At 41.3% G+C, this 18614-nt stretch overlaps 2 protein-coding genes and 1 long non-coding RNA gene across 3 annotated transcripts in view; all 3 read left to right on the plus strand.

Moving 5' to 3' along the window:
• The window catches only part of LOC117401375 (collagen alpha-1(XXVII) chain-like), a 34741-nt gene extending 21313 nt beyond the window's left edge, over nt 1-13428 (plus strand). Inside the window, exons 16-25 of the mRNA XM_034002004.3 lie at nt 1092-1145; nt 2437-2481; nt 3043-3096; nt 3789-3833; nt 5465-5518; nt 7555-7662; nt 10286-10339; nt 11487-11540; nt 12232-12276; nt 13309-13428. Coding sequence (XP_033857895.3) covers nt 1092-1145; nt 2437-2481; nt 3043-3096; nt 3789-3833; nt 5465-5518; nt 7555-7662; nt 10286-10339; nt 11487-11540; nt 12232-12276; nt 13309-13428 — 633 coding nt within the window. The remainder of the gene's footprint in view (nt 1-1091; nt 1146-2436; nt 2482-3042; nt 3097-3788; nt 3834-5464; nt 5519-7554; nt 7663-10285; nt 10340-11486; nt 11541-12231; nt 12277-13308) is intronic.
• Nucleotides 13429-13871: 443 nt separating this feature from the next.
• LOC131738147 (uncharacterized) lies at nt 13872-16843 on the plus strand. The gene is made up of 3 exons (XR_009329675.1): nt 13872-13911; nt 15947-16000; nt 16789-16843. It is a non-coding gene; the product is annotated as an uncharacterized LOC131738147 (long non-coding RNA).
• A 294-nt stretch (nt 16844-17137) lies between these two features.
• The window catches only part of LOC117411085 (collagen alpha-1(II) chain), a 46401-nt gene continuing 44924 nt past the window's right edge, over nt 17138-18614 (plus strand). Inside the window, exons 1-4 of the mRNA XM_059031363.1 lie at nt 17138-17143; nt 17556-17609; nt 17698-17751; nt 18232-18285. Coding sequence (XP_058887346.1) covers nt 17138-17143; nt 17556-17609; nt 17698-17751; nt 18232-18285 — 168 coding nt within the window. The remainder of the gene's footprint in view (nt 17144-17555; nt 17610-17697; nt 17752-18231; nt 18286-18614) is intronic.

Consider the following 18614-nt stretch of genomic DNA (forward strand, 5'->3'; position numbering starts at 1 on the left):
TTATCAGGCAAAATCTAACGGTACCCTTCACATTGACCTGTGACCCTAATATGGATGCCATATTGTGGTCATGTGACTTTTTTGTTGTGTACTTGGATGAGTTCCCGGTGACAGGACATACTGTGAATGATCACATGGTCCTCCAACAAATACACAAGAGCAGGCTCTGTGTCACAAAGTCAAGTGTACATGTACAGTACTATAGTGAAGACCATACTGTGGTATTCTTCTTTCTACCAATAACTGCCTTGTCCCATTGCAGCTACCTGATACCTGTGCTACCATTGCCCCTCAGCACAGAACCTTTCCATTGCCACTTTAGTAACACTGTCTGCATTGTCATTGAAGATCATTTGGGAAGGGTATAGTTAGCATACTGTGTTCCCATTCCACCAATGGCAGCCTCTTCCCATTGTAGCTGCTCTATACTTGTGCTTCCATTGCCCTTCAGTACAGAACTGATTCCTTTGTAATGTCTACATTGCCATTGAAGACCATTTCGGAATGTATAGCAGACAGTGGTACCATTCCACTAATACCAGCCTTGTGCTACCACTAACACTCAGTACAAAACAATTGGCATTGTAGTGCTGCTGTCTGCTTTGCTGTTGCAGATGGTAATGCACGGTATAGTCCTGTGTGATACTGTGTGTGTTTGCAGGGAGAGGCTGGGAGTGATGGCTCTGCTTTGCTGTTGCAGATTGTAATGCACGGTATAGTCCTGTGTAATACTGTGTGTGTTTGCAGGGAGAGGCTGGGAGTGATGGCTCTGCTTTGCTGTTGCAGATGGTAATGCACGGTATAGTCCTGTGTGATACTGTGTGTGTTTGCAGGGAGAGGCTGGGAGTGATGGCTCTGCTTTGCTGTTGCAGATTGTAATGCACTGCATAGTCCTGTGTGATACTGTGTGTGTTTGCAGGGAGAGGCTGGGAGTGATGGCTCTGCTTTGCTGTTGCAGATTGTAATGCACTGCATAGTCCTGTGTGATACTGTGTGTGTTTGCAGGGAGAGGCTGGGAGTGATGGCTCTGCTTTGCTGTTGCAGATTGTAATGCATTGCATAGTCCTGTGTAATACTGTGTGTGTTTGCAGGGAGAGGCTGGGAGCGATGGCATGCGGGGCCTTGTCGGAGGGCCTGGACCTCAGGTAGAACAAGCAGGGAACTTTGTATTTATCTATTTATTTATTTTTGAATCACGCCTTTTATTTTTGGAGCGACATGTAAATAATTCAACATAATCATTTAGGAAATCTGGAACATACCTCCCCTGTTTACAGACCTTGTTTTTTAAGCACGGGCTGGTTATTTACAATTGAAGAAAAACAAATACACATGGAGTCACAATCCATGCTTAACAATACATGTTAGTCCTCGAGTGGCTCATCCAGTTAAAGCACTGCCGCTGGGAGTGCAGGATGAGTCACACAGCTTGGATGGCTCCAGTTCGCATCCGGGCTGTGCAAAGAGGCCAAACTTTGCTGGGGACCCTGCCAGAGTGGGGGATGGGAAACTGGCATGGATTCCTTCTACTCATCACCAACAGCTAACCCTACTGGCCAGACACTGAGCACATTCAGAGTGGATAAGCAGCAGGACTGATCTCTGTTCTCCAGGATCGGTAGCCTGCCCACCTCTGCTCTGGATTGCTCGGTGTAAAAGCGATTGCTTGGGGGATGCTCACAAGCCCTCAGAACGTCTGTGCTGTGTGGGGACTCGCTGCGGTGAGGAGAAAATACATAACTGGACATTCCAAATTGGGGGAAAAATAAATTTAAAAAAAGAAATAATTGGTCAATCTAAAGTTTTATTAAAAAAACAAAAAAAAAAAAACAATACATGTCAAAAACAGGCCCCAGAAACAAATATGTGAACTAGATGATAAAAGATGGCACTTGACATTTTACTAAATCATATATTCTTTTTATGGGCTCTAAATTACTCCCGCTCCTGACAGAAACAAACAAGTGTTATTAAAAGTGCAGGATGATACCAATAATGTAGCTATGTGTAACATAGGCTGTTAGAATGCACCATTGTACATATTACAACTATATTTAATTATTTAATTTAATTAATATAGGAGTCTACAATATAGAAATATTTTACAAAAAAATAGCTATCATAGAATGCAGTATTGTCGACTGTCATGGTATAATTATGTATACTTAAACTGCTGTAGTTAATATTAATAAAGATAAAAAACTGTATCACTTTATAATTAGGATATGAACCTTGCTGAGCTTAAACCTTTAGTCTCACATGATGTAAAAAGCCCTAAACCCAAGCTACCTGAAATGGTCTTCAGAAGCTGGGTGTGTGGCTGTGAACCCTGGTGAGCTTAAATTTATAAAAAAAAAAACAATACTGGTAAATGAAATAAAATGCAGTGTGGGGAGGGGCTGTGTGTGCTCCTGACATGCTTGTGTTTCTCTGCAGGGGAAGCCAGGAAGGGAGGGCCCCCGGGGACAGAAGGGGAACACAGTAAGTACAGCAGTTCCTACAAGACAGTCAAGTCAATTAAAAAACATCACAACATGTCAAACTTAATCCTAATCTGAAGCAAATCATTATTAACAGTTATTACTGTGTAGCAGAGATAATTTCAGGAACCTAATAATTGGTAATTGTTGGCCAGTACTAGAACCTCTTATCCAATTACTTTACCGGTGCCACCTCTATGTACGTTTTCCATACTGTATATCTAGAGAACCTCTTATCCAATTGTGATTAAAAAAACTTGCTAAAAAGATTCTGCTCAGAGCATCAAGATCTGTGGCTATAGAAGCACCCTGTCTGTTTATCTGTCCGTCACGCTTAGATTTCAACATGTAACTTGAGAAGAGCTTATCCAAATGTGGTTTCAAAAGTTATTGAAAGTATCTGATGGTATACAATAACCCTTATGGTAAATTAATTGGCTGATGTAGATCATGGGGATAATGATGGTATTCACAGTCGTGATGTTTGCTACTTGTAACTGAATTGAATGAGCTGCTTCACACGATGAAGGTCTGATCACATGTGTTCTCTTGTGAATCGCAGGGAGAGCCCGGGGAAGCTGGTGTGATTGGGGACCCTGGAGGTAGTGGAGCCGCGGTAAGGAGCATGTTCGCTCGCTCTGTCTGTCTGTCTGTCTGCCTCTCTGTCTGTCTGATTGATTGGTTGATTGATTGATTGATTGATTGATTGTTGGGTACAGGTTTGTCTTCCTTCATGTGCAGTATATTAGGTAATAGTTGCTGCACAGGTGTGATGGCAGGAACATTGGAAAGTTGTTCTAACTGATGAGATTTTGAAATGTATGTGTGATTTAATAGAAAATGAAATGCAATCTTATGTCTGTATGAGAACCCCCTATTTACAATCTCATGGGGAATGTAGTGGGAGCACTAGTCTTAAATGTAATAATCCATGGCAGTATTGTATTGTTTTAAATGCTTTACTATGTTTCAACACAATGATGTGATACAACAGGTGTTAGTTTGTCTTTTAAAGACACAACATAATACAGTACAGATTGCAATAAAGCAAAACAATATATTTTATACATAGAGCTCAGAAACATCGTCCGTTAGTGGCTTAAAAAGGTGAGTCTTCAGTCTTGTGTTTCAGTAAACAAGAGGTGAGCTGTGTTTAACTGTTTCACTACCATCCTCAATAAAAACTGCATTGATTGGAATCTTAGCAGCTTGAGTATAAATTGGGAGGACCTGTGCGGTCTGTGCACAGAGTAGAAGCATCTCTTCTGCAGTCAGTGCCGACTGTAATCTTGCCTGTTTCTCTTGCAGGGCACCCCCGGGAAAGCTGGAAAGACTGGTCCCTCAGGTGATCCAGTAAGATTCCTAAAAGCAATTCCTTCATCGCTGCTTGATAACTTTGTGCAATGCATGCTTCAGCAGGATTGTACTAAATGGACATGGTTTTAAGGGTTGTTTGTCCCTGTAACTTTAGGTCCTCTCATTTTTTTTGCCCCTATTTATAATTCTTACCTGTTACAAATCAGCCCTCTCTCGTTTTTTATGCGTTGAAGATGTTTTGCTTATTTTTTATAGTTCATGTGGCAGAGCAAGGCTCTGCCCTTAGAAATACTGGCAGGGAAGGAGTTAAATTCTCCTCCCTGCCCAGGTTGATTGTGTCAGGTTGGAGCAATCAGTCAATTAATTATTCAATTATGGACTTAGCCACCTGGCATAAAAGGAGGCCTCAGCCTCTCAGTTGGAGAGAGAGTTCTAGAAGAGAAGAAGTGTTTTTGTGTGTGCTGTGGTTTTGTGACCAGTGAAGGCAACGCCCAGCCTGGAAACTTTATTTGTAAGTTTTGTTTTGTTTTGTTTTGTTGTTTATTTTGAGTTTGAAACCTTTTTGTTTGGCCCTTGTGCCTATTTATGTGATTATTTTTGTTTATTAAAAAAACTTTATTTTTAACTTCTAAACTGTCTCTGAGTCTCAACCTCTGCCAATCTTGTCACATTTGGTGTTAGAGTGGGATAACGCCACCTTGAGACTCAGAGACAGTTTAGAAGTTCAAAATAAAGTTTTTTTTTAATAAACAAAAATAATCAAATAAATAGGCACAAGGGCCAAACAAAAAGGTTTCAAACACAAAAGAAACACAAAACAAAACTTACAAATAAAGTTTCCAGGCTGGGCGTTGCCTTCACTGGTCACAAAACCACAGCACACACACAAAAACACTTCTTCTCTTCTAGAACTCTCTCTCCAACTGAGAGGCTGAGGCCTCCATTTCAGTTCAACTCTGCAAACTGCCTGGAAAACAAAAAACGTATTCAATGTCTTTTTAAAGCTATTGAAAAAGACTTCCAGTAGAAACATTTGTCATTCAACTTATTAATGTTCTCGTATTTATATATTTCAACTTGGGATACGCAGGGATTTCAGATACAACCTTATAGATTAAAAATGTCCAATCACATCTTGATTAGTAGTTCAAACTCACTACAACAAAGGTAACAGGATGCAGCAGTAATAATGTTTAAAGCACTTTAAATTACGCAGAGCTAACAAAATAATTCCAGTAACTCATATCTAATATGTATTACCATCACTTTGTAGAACTCACGTTTTCTATATGAAAGATGCACATATTATGTTAAACGTGTATTTGATTTTAAAGCTGTTTGTCAATTTTAATAAAATTGCAGTCTTTTCCATGCTGCACCTGCCATTAACAGAATGGTGAAACAAGTGTATCGTGAGACATATAGCGTGAGAAATGTGTGTGATATGTGTGCGGCTACGTCACATTCTTACCACAATGGAGAGGGAATTTGGAATTTCTGAACTGCATGGAAACCACGACAATGGTAAACTTTATTATTAAAGAAAACATAAAAAAATGATTCAAAGGAATGCTGCATGGAATGTCTGCATCTCTTGTTTCCAGCACACGTTGCTATCCTCTGTATTAACAACAAGCCATGTGCCTGTGCATGCCCTTCTGTTTCAGGGGCTGAAAGCATCGAAAGGGGCGAAAGGAGATCCAGGATTCAAGGGGGACCCAGTAAGTAACAGGAAACATGGGAACAGTGCATGTGAATCAGCATGGGATACAGTGAAGCCTCTCTTGGTGTCATGGTTTATACAGTGAAGCCTGTCTTGGTGTCATGGTTTATACAGTGAACCCTGTCTTGGTGTCATGGTTTATACAGTGAACCCTGTCTTGGTGTCATGGTTTATACAGTGAAGCCTGTCTGGGTATCATGGTTTATACAGTGAACCCTGTCTTGGTGTCATGGTTTATACAGTGAACCCTGTCTTGGTGTCATGGTTTATACAGTGAAGCCTCTCTTGGTGTCATGGTTTATACAGTGAAGCCTGTCTTGGTGTCATGGTTTATATAGTGAAGCCTCTCTTGGTGTCATGGTTTATACAGTGAAGCCTCTCTTGGTATCATGGTTTATACAGTGAAGCCTGTCATGGTTTGTACAGTGAACCCTGTCTTGGTATCATGGTTTATACAGTGAAGCCTGTCTTGGTGTCATGGTTTGTACAGTGAACCCTGTCTTGGTGTCATGGTTTATACAGTGAAGCCTGTCTTGGTGTTATGATTCCCTGAATAGATAATCGCCCCCTTTTCAGATATGTGAAAATGATTTGAATGTGTCCGTTTTCTAACAATGAATGGGTTTGTGCGAATGGTAACTGAGAAGAACTGGAATCACACTTGGCAGTCACCACTGCAGAAACCAAGTACCACTGCAGAAACCAAGCACCACTGCAGAAACCAAACACCACTGCAGAAACCAAGTACCACTGCAGAAACCAAGCACCACTGCAGAAACCCAGTACCACTGCAGAAACCCAGTATCACTACAGAAACCCAGTATCACTACAGAAACCAAGGACCACTGCAGAAACCAAGTACCACTGCAGAAACCAAGTACCACTGCAGAAACCCAGTATCACTACAGAAACCAAGCACCACTGCAGAAACCCAGTATCACTACAGAAACCCAGTATCACTGCAGAAACCAAGCACCACTGCAGAAACCCAGTATCACTGCAGAAACCAAGCACCACTGCAGAAACCAAGTACCACTGCAGAAACCAAGCACCACTGCAGAAACCCAGTATCACTACAGAAACCCAGTATCACTACAGAAACCAAGCACCACTGCAGAAACCAAGCACCACTGCAGAAACCAAGTACCACTGCAGAAACCAAGCACCACTGCAGAAACCAAGTACCACTGCAGAAACCAAGCACCACTGCAGAAACCCAGTATCACTACAGAAACCAAGCACCACTGCAGAAACCAAGCACCACTGCAGAAACCAAGTACCACTGCAGAAACCAAGTACCACTGCAGAAACCCAGTATCACTACAGAAACCAAGCACCACTGCAGAAACCAAGTACCACTGCAGAAACCAAGTACCACTGTTCTTGTGAGATGTCTGTCTCATAATATAATGCTTATATATTCAAAATAGCAGATGTTTATCTATTCAGGGATACAATTAGTGAGTGGTCTGAGCACTGAGGTAAAACAGGTAGTGAATGTCCCACACCTAGCAGGAGTGATCCAAGTGCAGCCTAATTACCCCTAAAATGACCCAAGTAGTTCTTTAGAAGCTACCCCCCAGGATTACTTCAATATTATGTATAGCAGGTAGCCTGTGATGAGTGTATCTTGACACTGAAGATAATTCATCCATTACTTAAAACATTCAATCATAACCAAGTCAAGTAGACTAATGTCATTAGAATACATACTTCATTGGAATTAATAAGCATGTAACATATGTACTTCGATATTACCTTTTCTATAAAGTACGGTTATGTTATTATGTTATTTGTGTTACTTACTTTAGGATTTTAATTTTGGTACTGCCATCTTTATGAAAGTACCATAACAACAATTTTACACAGTTATCATAGTTTTAGTTTTTTGGTACTTTTTAAAAGCCGCTGCAGGGATAGCGACAGCATAATTAAAATGTAAGTCTCTGGTCTTTTTTGTAACACTATGTATTCAATGTTAGGGCAGTGTTTTGAGCAGGCCGGTGTGACTGTTGGCTCTTTGTTTAATTGCAGGGCCCTCCAGGGCCACGGGGCAGGAAGGGGTTCAAAGGAAGAACCGGCCCTTCAGGCTTTCCTGGGGTTATGGGAGTGAATGGTGCCCCAGGGCTCCCAGGGCCAACGGTGAGTTTATTATTAGTAATACCGTTTCCACCACCACAGCAAACACTGCCCCCTGGTGGACCTCTGTACAATTACAACTTCACATTTTTCTATTTTTCAAGTCTTTGTTTAAACCTTTTTATTCAGGAATGGTAGTTTCTGGAGTTGCATATGTGCTTAAAAATATCGAATGGGTCATGGGTCATTAAAGTTGGATTTTAAACCCCACCATCTCCGATTTACACCAAACTTGGTTCTTAGGGCTGTTTCAGGCAAACAAGATAAAATATACATTTTTAGACTGATCAGGTCAAGGGGTCAAAAGTTATAGAGCGCTCCCCTCCCTCCTTAACGTTCACCAACCTTTTACTTGTGGGAGGTGTCATTTTATTGGAAATCACATGGCAAATTCAGAAATACATTTGAAAGAAAACAAAAGGAAGTTACACCTTACAGCGTTTTTGACCTTTGACCTTGGGTGAAAAAAAAAAGTCAGCACCTTTCATTCCAGGTGAACAATTACTTTTATGTTACATGGATATATTACTGGCACTGCTATCATAGTAATGAAGTAAAGTATGGAAGACCTTAATCATGGTTTTGCACTCAGTTCTGAATTTGAGAACTTCCCATTGATGTAGTAGAGTAAAATAGGTGCCAGGAATTCTTTCAATCCAAACACTTCACCCCAGTGAAGGAAAAACGTCCCTACCTGAGGACAGTTCATTACTTCAGTGATGGCTGTGCTGCCCAATACAAAAACCGGTTTAATTTCATAAATCTCTGCCACCGTAAACTGGACTTCAAGTTGGATGCAGGATAACATTTTTTTGCAACATCACACATTGTCCCTTGGGATGGTATTGGGGGAACATTCAAGCCAAAGACTGCAAAAACGAGCTTGCAGCGTCCCACTAATGGCCAGATTGTAACCCCTGAAGATATGTATTCATTCTGCAGGACTGGCTTCGACAGCATAACCTTCACCTTTGTAAAAGACATCATGGCCAATGCTGAACACTTAAAACATAGGTTCAAGTCCGCATTAACTGTAAAGGGCACTAAACGCCTGCATCATCCACATTTCCCTCTCCGTAAGTGAATCAGAAACTATAAGTTTCTCTTGGGATTGCTCTGATGAATCCAAAGCTGAGAAAAAAGATGCAGTTATATATCAGAGAGGAAGTTTTGTTTCTGTCATCTATGCAGATATGTGTTGGATGGGTATGAACCCTTATGACCCCTTTACCCCCGATCAGTCTAAAAATGTAAATTTGAGCTTGTTTGCCTGAAACAAACCCAAGAACCAAGTTTGGTATAAATGGGAGATGGTAAGGTGTGACTTGTTGGGTGATTTGTCACGGAATGACCCTAATAAATGTTATTGAAATAAACATTTCTGGAATGTTTGAAACTAACTAACAGGGAGATGCAGCTAACTTTTTCCACTGCCTGGCGCTCCCGACTAGGGCTGCCCACGGCAACAAAACAGGGTGTTTCCACACTCGCCCAAGCAGCTTAGCGCGGCTATCTGGGCAGGATTTGTATCTCATACTCCATGTAGAAAAACTGGCTACAAAAGAAGCACGTCATCACATAGCCAGGAGGTGTTTAAACTTTGTTTACTGCAATGATGAAACATGTGGAACTTGATTTATTAAACCTAAGCTACTGTAGGCGGCACAGAGGTGGTAATGCTGAGTGACTGGAAAAAACCAGCACAGAGTCCAGGTATAAGTTCTCTTTGTGTTTATTTACAAGTTTCTCTCCTGGTGGAGAGTGAAATTTAACAAAACCAAAAGCTGAAAACACAAAACAAAAGATAAATGAGAGGCAACTGCTGAGCTCTTTAGTCTTCCATTCAGTAAGCCCAACAGGTCATGCGCTGTTTCTGTACACACAAACGCCCGTCCGCTCCCAGTTCAGTTCACCTGACCTCAAATGTTAAAAAATGCCATAGGCAAAATCTCATGATGGCCTTCACCTTCCATCCCCCACTCAAACTAACTCTCTACAGCTACCACAGCTCCCTATATGCTCCAGGCTCCACCCCATAGATCCACGCTTAGCCATGGACTTGATGAGGAGAAATCCTGGAGCACCTGTGTAGCTCCATCTTGATAAGGGTACATAGAGTAGTCTTGTTAGCATCCCTATCTGTCAGGAGGCCAAACTTCACCCCTTTTACACACCTTCACTCTGTCACAGCAATGTTAGCCCTACACGCCATAAGCTGTTCTATGTTATTAAGGCATTTCTTTATGATGTGTTATTATTTTACATTTCACTTTCCAACCGTCTTCTTTTGGAGGTTCATTCAATTGGGTCTTGAGAAGGTTGTCTACAATCTTGTGTAGTTCCATAATGAAAACAGCAATGAATGTTCAGTTTCAGTTTCAGCTTCCATTGCTCAGACTGCTTTGCTCTAAATGCAGTGTTACCGGCAGGGTCTTTAAAACAAAGCACACTGTGATCCTACAATCCCCCAGTGCCCTTTGAATTTCCGAGATTGGACAGGTTTGGAATAAAGCACTGAAGCACTCTTTTGATTTCAGCGGCTAGCCGTGGGCAGCCGAAGCCTGTAGCACCAGGCAGTGGAAACAATACAAATGCATTGGTCTGAGCTCTGTCTGTATTTGCTCAGGGTTATGAAGGCGCAATGGGAGAACCTGGCAAACTGGGGAGAGATGGGTCGAAGGTTAGTGGCATCCTTCTTCATTTCTATATTCCTGCTTTTCTTTAATATTTGAATTCGCTCCCTGGCTCTTAATTAATTCCTGGGCTAAAGTTGAGTTTCACCCCAGTGGTCCAACTGTAGTCAGACCACAATTCCAGTCATCAAGTGCTCCTTGAAATAACACAGAGTTGTTTTAAACAGACTGCAGGAATTAAGATGTACCTGCTCACAGCACTAGAAGTAATTCAAATACTGCCACCTTGTCAGTAGAGGAAGACAACACTTGGGTTAGCTTTTTTATAATATGGTAAATATGGACAAAATAAAATATAAAAGATAGTTATTAAAATGTAGCCCTGTGTATAGTAATGATAATTTAATTTAATAGTAATAAAAATAATTTTAATAGTCCTGTTCCATTTTATTTCGTGCTGCCACAATATAGCGCACATTAATGAATAATACATTAATAAATAGCCTCCGCAAAGGGACATGTACTGGTTTTTAATTCACTAATTACAAAATTGCCGTTGCAGTTGGCATTTTATGAAAAGTTTAAAATAATGTTTTAATGGAGTCTAAAAAGACTGTAAATGTAAGCTCGGGGGACCTCTCGAGCAAGAATAATCGGTGCATCCACTCACTTTTATTGTGGTGCACCTGCTGCTACCTGACCGGAATGAATGAAGACTTCTGAATTCTGAGACTGCAGCCAAAAATGTAAATATACCACAAATCTTTAGGATAGTTCAGAGTTGCCCAAAGCAGTTCATAATGCCAAAAAAGGACTGAACATTATTTCAAGTGATCCAGGTACAAACAGCACAGCAAGGTCCAATACATCTAACAGGTATTGTTATAACGTCTTACAGGCATTGATATATCCGAATGTGATACTGGCTCTTTAAGGGGAAAAAAGCAAACAAAAATAAAGATTTTCATTGCAATGATAAGGCTGCTCACGCTAATCAGAAGTAATTACAAGGATTTGAAAGCCTTTTTTAGCACTCTTATGATGAACCATTTTACTGCTCTCTGTTTAGCACATTTCAACTCTCCTCCATGTTGGTCCACACATATTAGCGCCCCCTCACAGTTGTGAAACATGACCTGGCTCTGCCTGTTACAGCAATAGGGGGGTCACACAAAATGTCTTCCTTTTCTGCAGGGTTATAGAGGTCTTTCTGGGGCGCAAGGATTTCCTGGACCTCGGGGAGAGAAGGTAATATGCTGTTTTATTTCCACTATTGAGCATTACATGTTTCCTGTAAGTTACAATTCTCTTAGGAAATGAACATAATGTTCTAAACAGTCAACACTTGAGGACAAATTCACAGCTACCAGAGAAGATGTTTGTTGTAGAGCTTGGTAGCATGACTGAGGTGCACAGAAAGTTTGATCGGTCCATTCAGGCCTAAGTAATTATACACGGGTACAGGTATTACATTAATGTAACTGTGATAATATGCTATGATACATTTTACTGATGCAAACATGATCCCCTCTTTCCAAAAAACACATCGGGTTTTTGCAGCATCACTTTGAGAGCATGACTTTTTACAGCACAGAAACTACAGTACCAGTGTGAGGTTAAATCTTCACTGTCTGAGACCTGGAATAAACTTGAGAAGCCACAATAGAAACAGCTGCCATAAGACTGCCAATAGGCAGCCAAGACAGCATTGATTGGACATGACAGTCAGTGTGCAAGGTGTTTGTTCTATAGGGATACAGGACCACTCCTCCAGGATAACCAGCCTCTAAGTGACAGAAACTAGGAATATAACAGAATAAATGTCAGCGATGCTATGCTTAGCAGGGGCATTTTCACACACGTGTGTGCTGCATATTGTTTGTTTTGTACCCCTGTATATATATTGCCTCTACATACAGTATAAATGTTTTCATCTCAGGGCCGTATGGGGCGTAGAGGCTTTTCTGGGCTGCCAGGAACGATGGTAAGACTGAGCTGCCCCCTCTCTTCCCCCCACTCCATGCATTCCTAATAAGGATGACATCACATCCCTAACTTGAGATACTCATTGTGCTCCTAGTCACCCAGTGTCACACTCAAACATCTAAAAATGGGGAAATCACTAAAAATGGGCAAAAAACAGAAAAAACACTTCCTATACAGTTTGCTTCTTCTACAAGCAAAATATTCCCCTAACCGTTTGACTTCCTATTTCTCTTAATCTATAATCTTCATTATTTGGAGTGGTTCTCATTGCAGTCACTCAGATATTGTTGTGTTTATTGTGTAAAGGAATCCAGGAGCTGCTTATCTGCTCCAGTTGCCTGCCATAGCCACGTGTAACATAAGCTGGACCAGCAAAGTGTCTCTATAGAAGTAAAAGCCACTACCATTTTGTGATCTGCCACTTTGGATCAAGTTTAGTATTGCTAGCATTACTACTGACACTGGCTGATCCAGCCTACATTCTATACGTCTGTGGCCAGCAACTAGAACTGAAGAGCCGCTCCTGAACTGAAGTTAAAGTCCTTAACCCAAATTAATGTATATCCATTTTTTAAAAAGTAAAATTGCAATAAGAACCATCATATTTCAGTAATTGTAAACAACTAAAAAAAGGTAAGAAGACATTCAGAAAAGAAAACCATGACAGCAATGTGAGGCAGGCCTCTTTAGTCCTGTTGTATTTGTATGCAGTGTGGTCCAGTGGTTAAAGTCCAGGGCTTGTAACTAGAAGGTCACCGGTTCCAATCCCACCTCTGCCACTGACTGACTCACTGTGTGACCCTGAGCAAGTCACTTAACCTCCTTGTGCTCCATCCTGCAAATGAGATGTTAAATCAATGTCCTATTGTAAGTGACTTTGCATATAATGCACAGTTCACAGCCCCCCTCTCTAAAGCGCTATGTGATGGTGGTCCACTATGAAAGGCGCTATATAAAAATAAAGATATTAAGCAAGGGATTGATAGGAGGAAAAGCCTGCTAATGTTGTCACTGTGTCTTTGATCCGCAGGGGGAAGTGGGGAAGCCTGGAGCTCCTGGTCTGCAAGGAGCCCCTGGTATTAAGGTTCCTGTGTACTTCAGATTTTTATTCATTTACTTCTGGGTCTGGGTATGCAGGATTAAGTGTTAGTGAGTTAGCAATATCAAATCTGGTTTAAAGAGGTAACAATACACAAGATTTATAGATCATCAGAAAAACAACTTGAGCCATAACGTACACTCTACAGTAAACCATTACCAACATATTAGATCATTGGTATGGAAACAAAGAAAATACACCTTGTATATCACCCAGGGTACTACAATGATGCTTTCTCTCTGTTACACTTTAAATCTCCCACTCTAACTGGGTGAGTAAGGTAATTCTTACACAGTACTAGAACCTATGATACCATATGGAGACACTTTCAGCACAGTTACAGAGCTAGCTACAAACCTGGTTCCTATTGTGCTTGAGGTAAAAAAAAAAAAACACAAATGCAACTCCAGATGAGGTGATATTGAGACTTGTAAAGCCAGGTTGTAGTGTATTCTCTCCAGACTAAAGACCCTTGTTTGTATCCCACAGGGCCGGGCAGGGAGACCGGGGGTGACAGGACCGCGGGGGGTCAAGGTGAGGGACTGATTTTCCAGTGACTCTGGTCAAACCCACATCTTGCCAAACTGTAGATGTGTGCTACATTTCAGCCACTGGGATTAAATTGAAAACAGTTTGAAACCAGACTTGTTCATTTCCATCACCAACTTGTGCTGAGGATGGTAGTTGCCTAATGAATACAGTGCCTTGCCATATTAAAATGAGCACCCCCAAAAATAGTGGTATCATCCGAAATACCAACAATACCTCCGCAGCCATGGTAAAATATCAGCCTTCTGCATTGCGGAGTTCAGAAGGAGTGTGCAATATGCTTCAGAGAGGAGGTGTGTGCGATGTTTCACCTTTTACACAAGGTCGCAGAATTCAGATTTGGTCCATTGCAACCCATGACAAAGCCACGTGGACATCGCCAGCTTCACGAACATCAGCCAAGTACAGCACAATGGGTTCTCCATAGACTGGGCTACAGCAGGAGAGTGCCTGACGGAAACCACTGCTCATCCATGCAGATGTACAGCGCAGGCAGCACTCTGCAGTTTTGGAGAACCAACATCAGATGAGTCCGACTTCAAACAATTCAAATCGAATAGGCACATTTGTGAATGGAGGAGAGCTGGAGATGAACTGCGGAACGATTGCTGAACGGTAAGACATGGTGGCTGTAGCATCGTGGTCTGGGGTGCGATTTGGTTCAGTGGAAAGACCAAGTTGGTGTTCATTGAGGGATTTTTCAATTCAGCACATTACATCTGCCCAGGGGTTTTGCAGTCTGCATCACACCCTGCCATACGTCAATACTCATCATTACCTGGAATAGACAAGAGGGGCTGCAGCTTCTTCCCTGGACTCCTCAGAGTCCCGACATAAACCCCATCGAACATGTCTGGAACACCTCGATAAACATTGTGGAAAACTCAACCACTATCAGGCAATGTGAATGAACTGTGGTCAAAACTCATCAAACTGTGGTAGAATCTGGACCAGAGTGTAATACAGAATCGCATTGATTCCATGACTGCACAGCCCTGTATGATGTCACCTCTGTTTCAAGACTGGTCATTTTAATATGGCAGGGCACTGTATATTGCAAAAAACAGCAGATTTTAAATCTCTGGCTGCAGAAAACAATCTATGTAAGATGAACATGAATGCTGTGAGAATGCTGCAGCCCCAGTTTGACATTGGAACAAGATGAGATAGATTTTTATTTAGTGGTGTTATGAAATAATGGAACTGTGGCTCAAGACCCTGCATCCTGTGAGTGTGAGGCTCGGCATGTGAGTCCTACCTGCTGCACAGGAATTGAATCTGTAATGTGGTGGCAGGATGAATTGCCTGTGTCCAAGTGAAAATAAAGAAGTCTGGGAAGCTGAATGATAGTGTTCTGCTGAGAGGAAGGCCTTGGTTATTAGCAATTTGAGAAAGGAAACTTCACAATAGAAGTTAACTATAGTATTCACTTTAGGACTGTTTTAAGGAATGTTTTGTTTAGGACTGTTTTTTGTTAATTTAGTAGTCGCCAATTATTTTTTATTATTTTCTCCCAATTTGGAATATTCAATTATTATTTAAGCTCGGCTCACCGCTACTACCCCTGTGCTGCCTCGGGAGCGGCGAAGACGAACACACGCTCTCCTCCAAAGCGTGTGCCATCAGCCGCCTGCTTCTTTACACACTGCAGACTTACCATGCAGCCACCTCGGAGCTACAGCGTCAGAGGACAACGCAGCTCCAGGCAGCTTACAAGCTATAGGACTGGAATCGGCGACGTTCAGGCTATACTGCGCATCCTGCTCTCCACGTGGAGTGCCATTACTGGATGCGCCACTCGGGAGCCAAGGGCTGTTTTTTTAAAGTCAATTTTTGTTAAATAGATCAAGTTTGTAGTTCATGTTTTAGTGAGGGGTTATTCGTTTATCTCAGTCTTTAAAATGTTTAAATACCAGTCCTTAAAAAAGCTATAGATAGATGTTGAAATTCAGGGGAGCTGTATGAATCAAGGCTGGCTGCTGAGTACATTCTGTGTGTTGAGTTTCCTCTCTTACTCCAGGGGTCGAGAGGTTACCCTGGTCCTCGTGGGTTAGATGGGACACACGGAGCTCCAGTGAGTATACCTGAGGTTTCCATGAGACTTCTTGATCATCGTCTCCATGATCTGTTACAATGTGTGCTTTGTAGGAGAAATTACTATTCTGTGCGTCATGGGCATCTCACTTTTTATCATACCGATAGCTCTAATTTTTAATGTACAGCCATGGTAGGGCATGTGTGTTACATGTGTTGTTTGGTCACATACTGTAAGCAAAACACATTTTTGTACACAGCACACAAAGACATTGAAAAGGACTTCTCAACGAAACATTCTTTAGTTTCTTTTTACTTGGAATACTAGATGGGCAAAATAATATTTCATCCAATCATGGCGCTTTAGTGACCCCTACTGGTCAGGAAGAGACTTCCCAGGCTGGGCCTCGTCTCCAGGGTTCAGTAGGTTGGTAACACCGGTTCCCTTGGAGGTGATTGACTTGACAGCGCCATCTGGTGATGTTCAGTCCTCCTGATCAATAAGTGGGTTGCAAAAGTAAGCAGACATTCGAATCAGGCATTTCAAATTGGCTGGGAAACTGAGGTTAAATCTGATAACATATTTATCAAGCAAACAAAAAAGTACATTTTTGGGTTGTTCATACTTTCATCTATATATGTTTCTTTCAGGTGAAGCTTTGTATATAACTAATAAAACTTTAGTCTTTCAATAAACTTCTAAAAACAATGAAAAGTGAATTGAAATTGAGATTATGGTTGAATTGGTACGATGCCCTGTGTAGCTGCTTTAGATAATCTGTATGAAGCAATCTGGTGGAAGTAACCGTGTCGTTTTCTTTGTTCCAGGGCCCTCCTGGTAAGACAGGACCTGTTGGCAATCCTGGCCCTCAAGGACCGAAGGCAAGTCATTTCTTTATCAAAGCAGGGCTATATTGTAAATATATAGACACACCTTCATCAGAGAGAGACCTCTTCCTAAGCAGATCTGCATTGAAAGGGAAGAAAAAAGAAGCAATACATCTTTAAGAGTCAAAGGTGCTGCTATTCCTGTGTACTTAATCACTTCCTGTGCTGTAGGTTAGTCTCACTCTAATGGTCATTACAACAGTACAACACTATGTAAAATCTGCATGTACTAAATGTAAGTAGAAGAAACAAGCAAAGAAACAAATTATTCTCTATGAAAAGGGCAGTAATGATGGTACTAATGCTAATAAGAGGTGCAGATATTTTGCTGCTTTGGTATCCAAAGCAAATGTATCGTCCTGTAGCTTTTAGGCTAGGATAATGCAGTCAGTTCACAGGGACCAATTCTCAAAACATTTATGAAGCAACAATTAAGGTGTATGCTGGAGTCCCTGACTTAACTGACTGGTGTATTGGTTTTAAACAGGTGCTAAAACATTGAATTTGTGTCATTTTTCAGTTTCTGTGTGAATAAGCTAGCAGAATATTGACAGAGTTGCTGTAACTATGCTATCCAAAACATAGTAGAGAGATATAGGAGCTACCAGGGAAAGCCTACTCCAGCCAATGCAAAGTGAATGAAACATTAAGGCAGTATTTGAGAGTCTGTGTACGATGATGCTCTCGTGTTTGTGTTTGCCCTTTAGGGTTTTGCTGGGAAGATGGGACTGCCAGGGAGGCAGGGACATGTTGGGATTCAGGTAAGACCAATTCCAGAAGGCTGCTACTGCTAATACCAACGTGTTCAGGACAGGGCAGGGGTTTACAGAGGATTTCCTTTCTCATCAGGGTATCTCTGGAAGCAGAGGGATCCAGGGTCCTTTAGGAAAGACAGGAGCAAAGGTGAGTTTAGTGATTTCAAATGAATGCTCTGCACCATGCCTTAGTCCCCATTCCACTCCCCTCCGACTGCCTGCTTACTAAATATCTGTCCCTTCTTTAGGTTTAAATGATAAAGATGTCCCATAAGTTAATGGCACTCCAAATGTTATATATTTACTACCAATGCAAAGTGACAGGATGTAACCGATCAGGCAACACATTTGCAAGCACCACAAACCATGATTTCAATTGTCCCTCAAACCCTTTCAGCTGCTACATTTGGTTTTGCTGCAAGTGAAGTACTATAAAATATGTTCTGTAGTAAAATGAGTTCATGAAAGTCAGCAAAACAACCCAATTTGTGAGATAAGCATCTGGTCAAATGAAGACAACCTGTGTGTAGATGCAGTAATCGGAATAGTAAGAGTCATCATTAACAGCACATGTCTGCTTATCTGTTTACAAGACTGGATAGAGTTGAGTTTTCTTGTTAATTTCCAGGGACTCAAAGGTAAAGCTGGCCTGAGTGGATTTCCTGCGAATCCTGGTGCAAAGGTAAAATTGATTATTAATTTCAAACACACACTCCTAAAACGTAAAGAAAGTCAAGTAGACAAGCATGTCTTCATCAAGGTTTCAGAGATCAAACTAAACCTTGAATTCATGCAGACAAATTTTTTACTAATGTCTTCAACAGTGTTATTGAGGTAAAAAAATTAAACAAAAATAAAACAGTGCTAGAGAAAGTGTTTGGCTGTGTTTTATACTGTAGTTTTTTATGAATTGAAACTTGCTTTATATATATTTACAGCCAGAATGGTCACAATCAGCAGATTTATTATATTTCAGGTTTAGCAAACAGACACTGTGGGTAATGTGACAGA

This window comes from Acipenser ruthenus, chromosome 10, assembly GCF_902713425.1.
Source record: "Acipenser ruthenus chromosome 10, fAciRut3.2 maternal haplotype, whole genome shotgun sequence".
NCBI lineage: Eukaryota > Metazoa > Chordata > Actinopteri > Acipenseriformes > Acipenseridae > Acipenser > Acipenser ruthenus.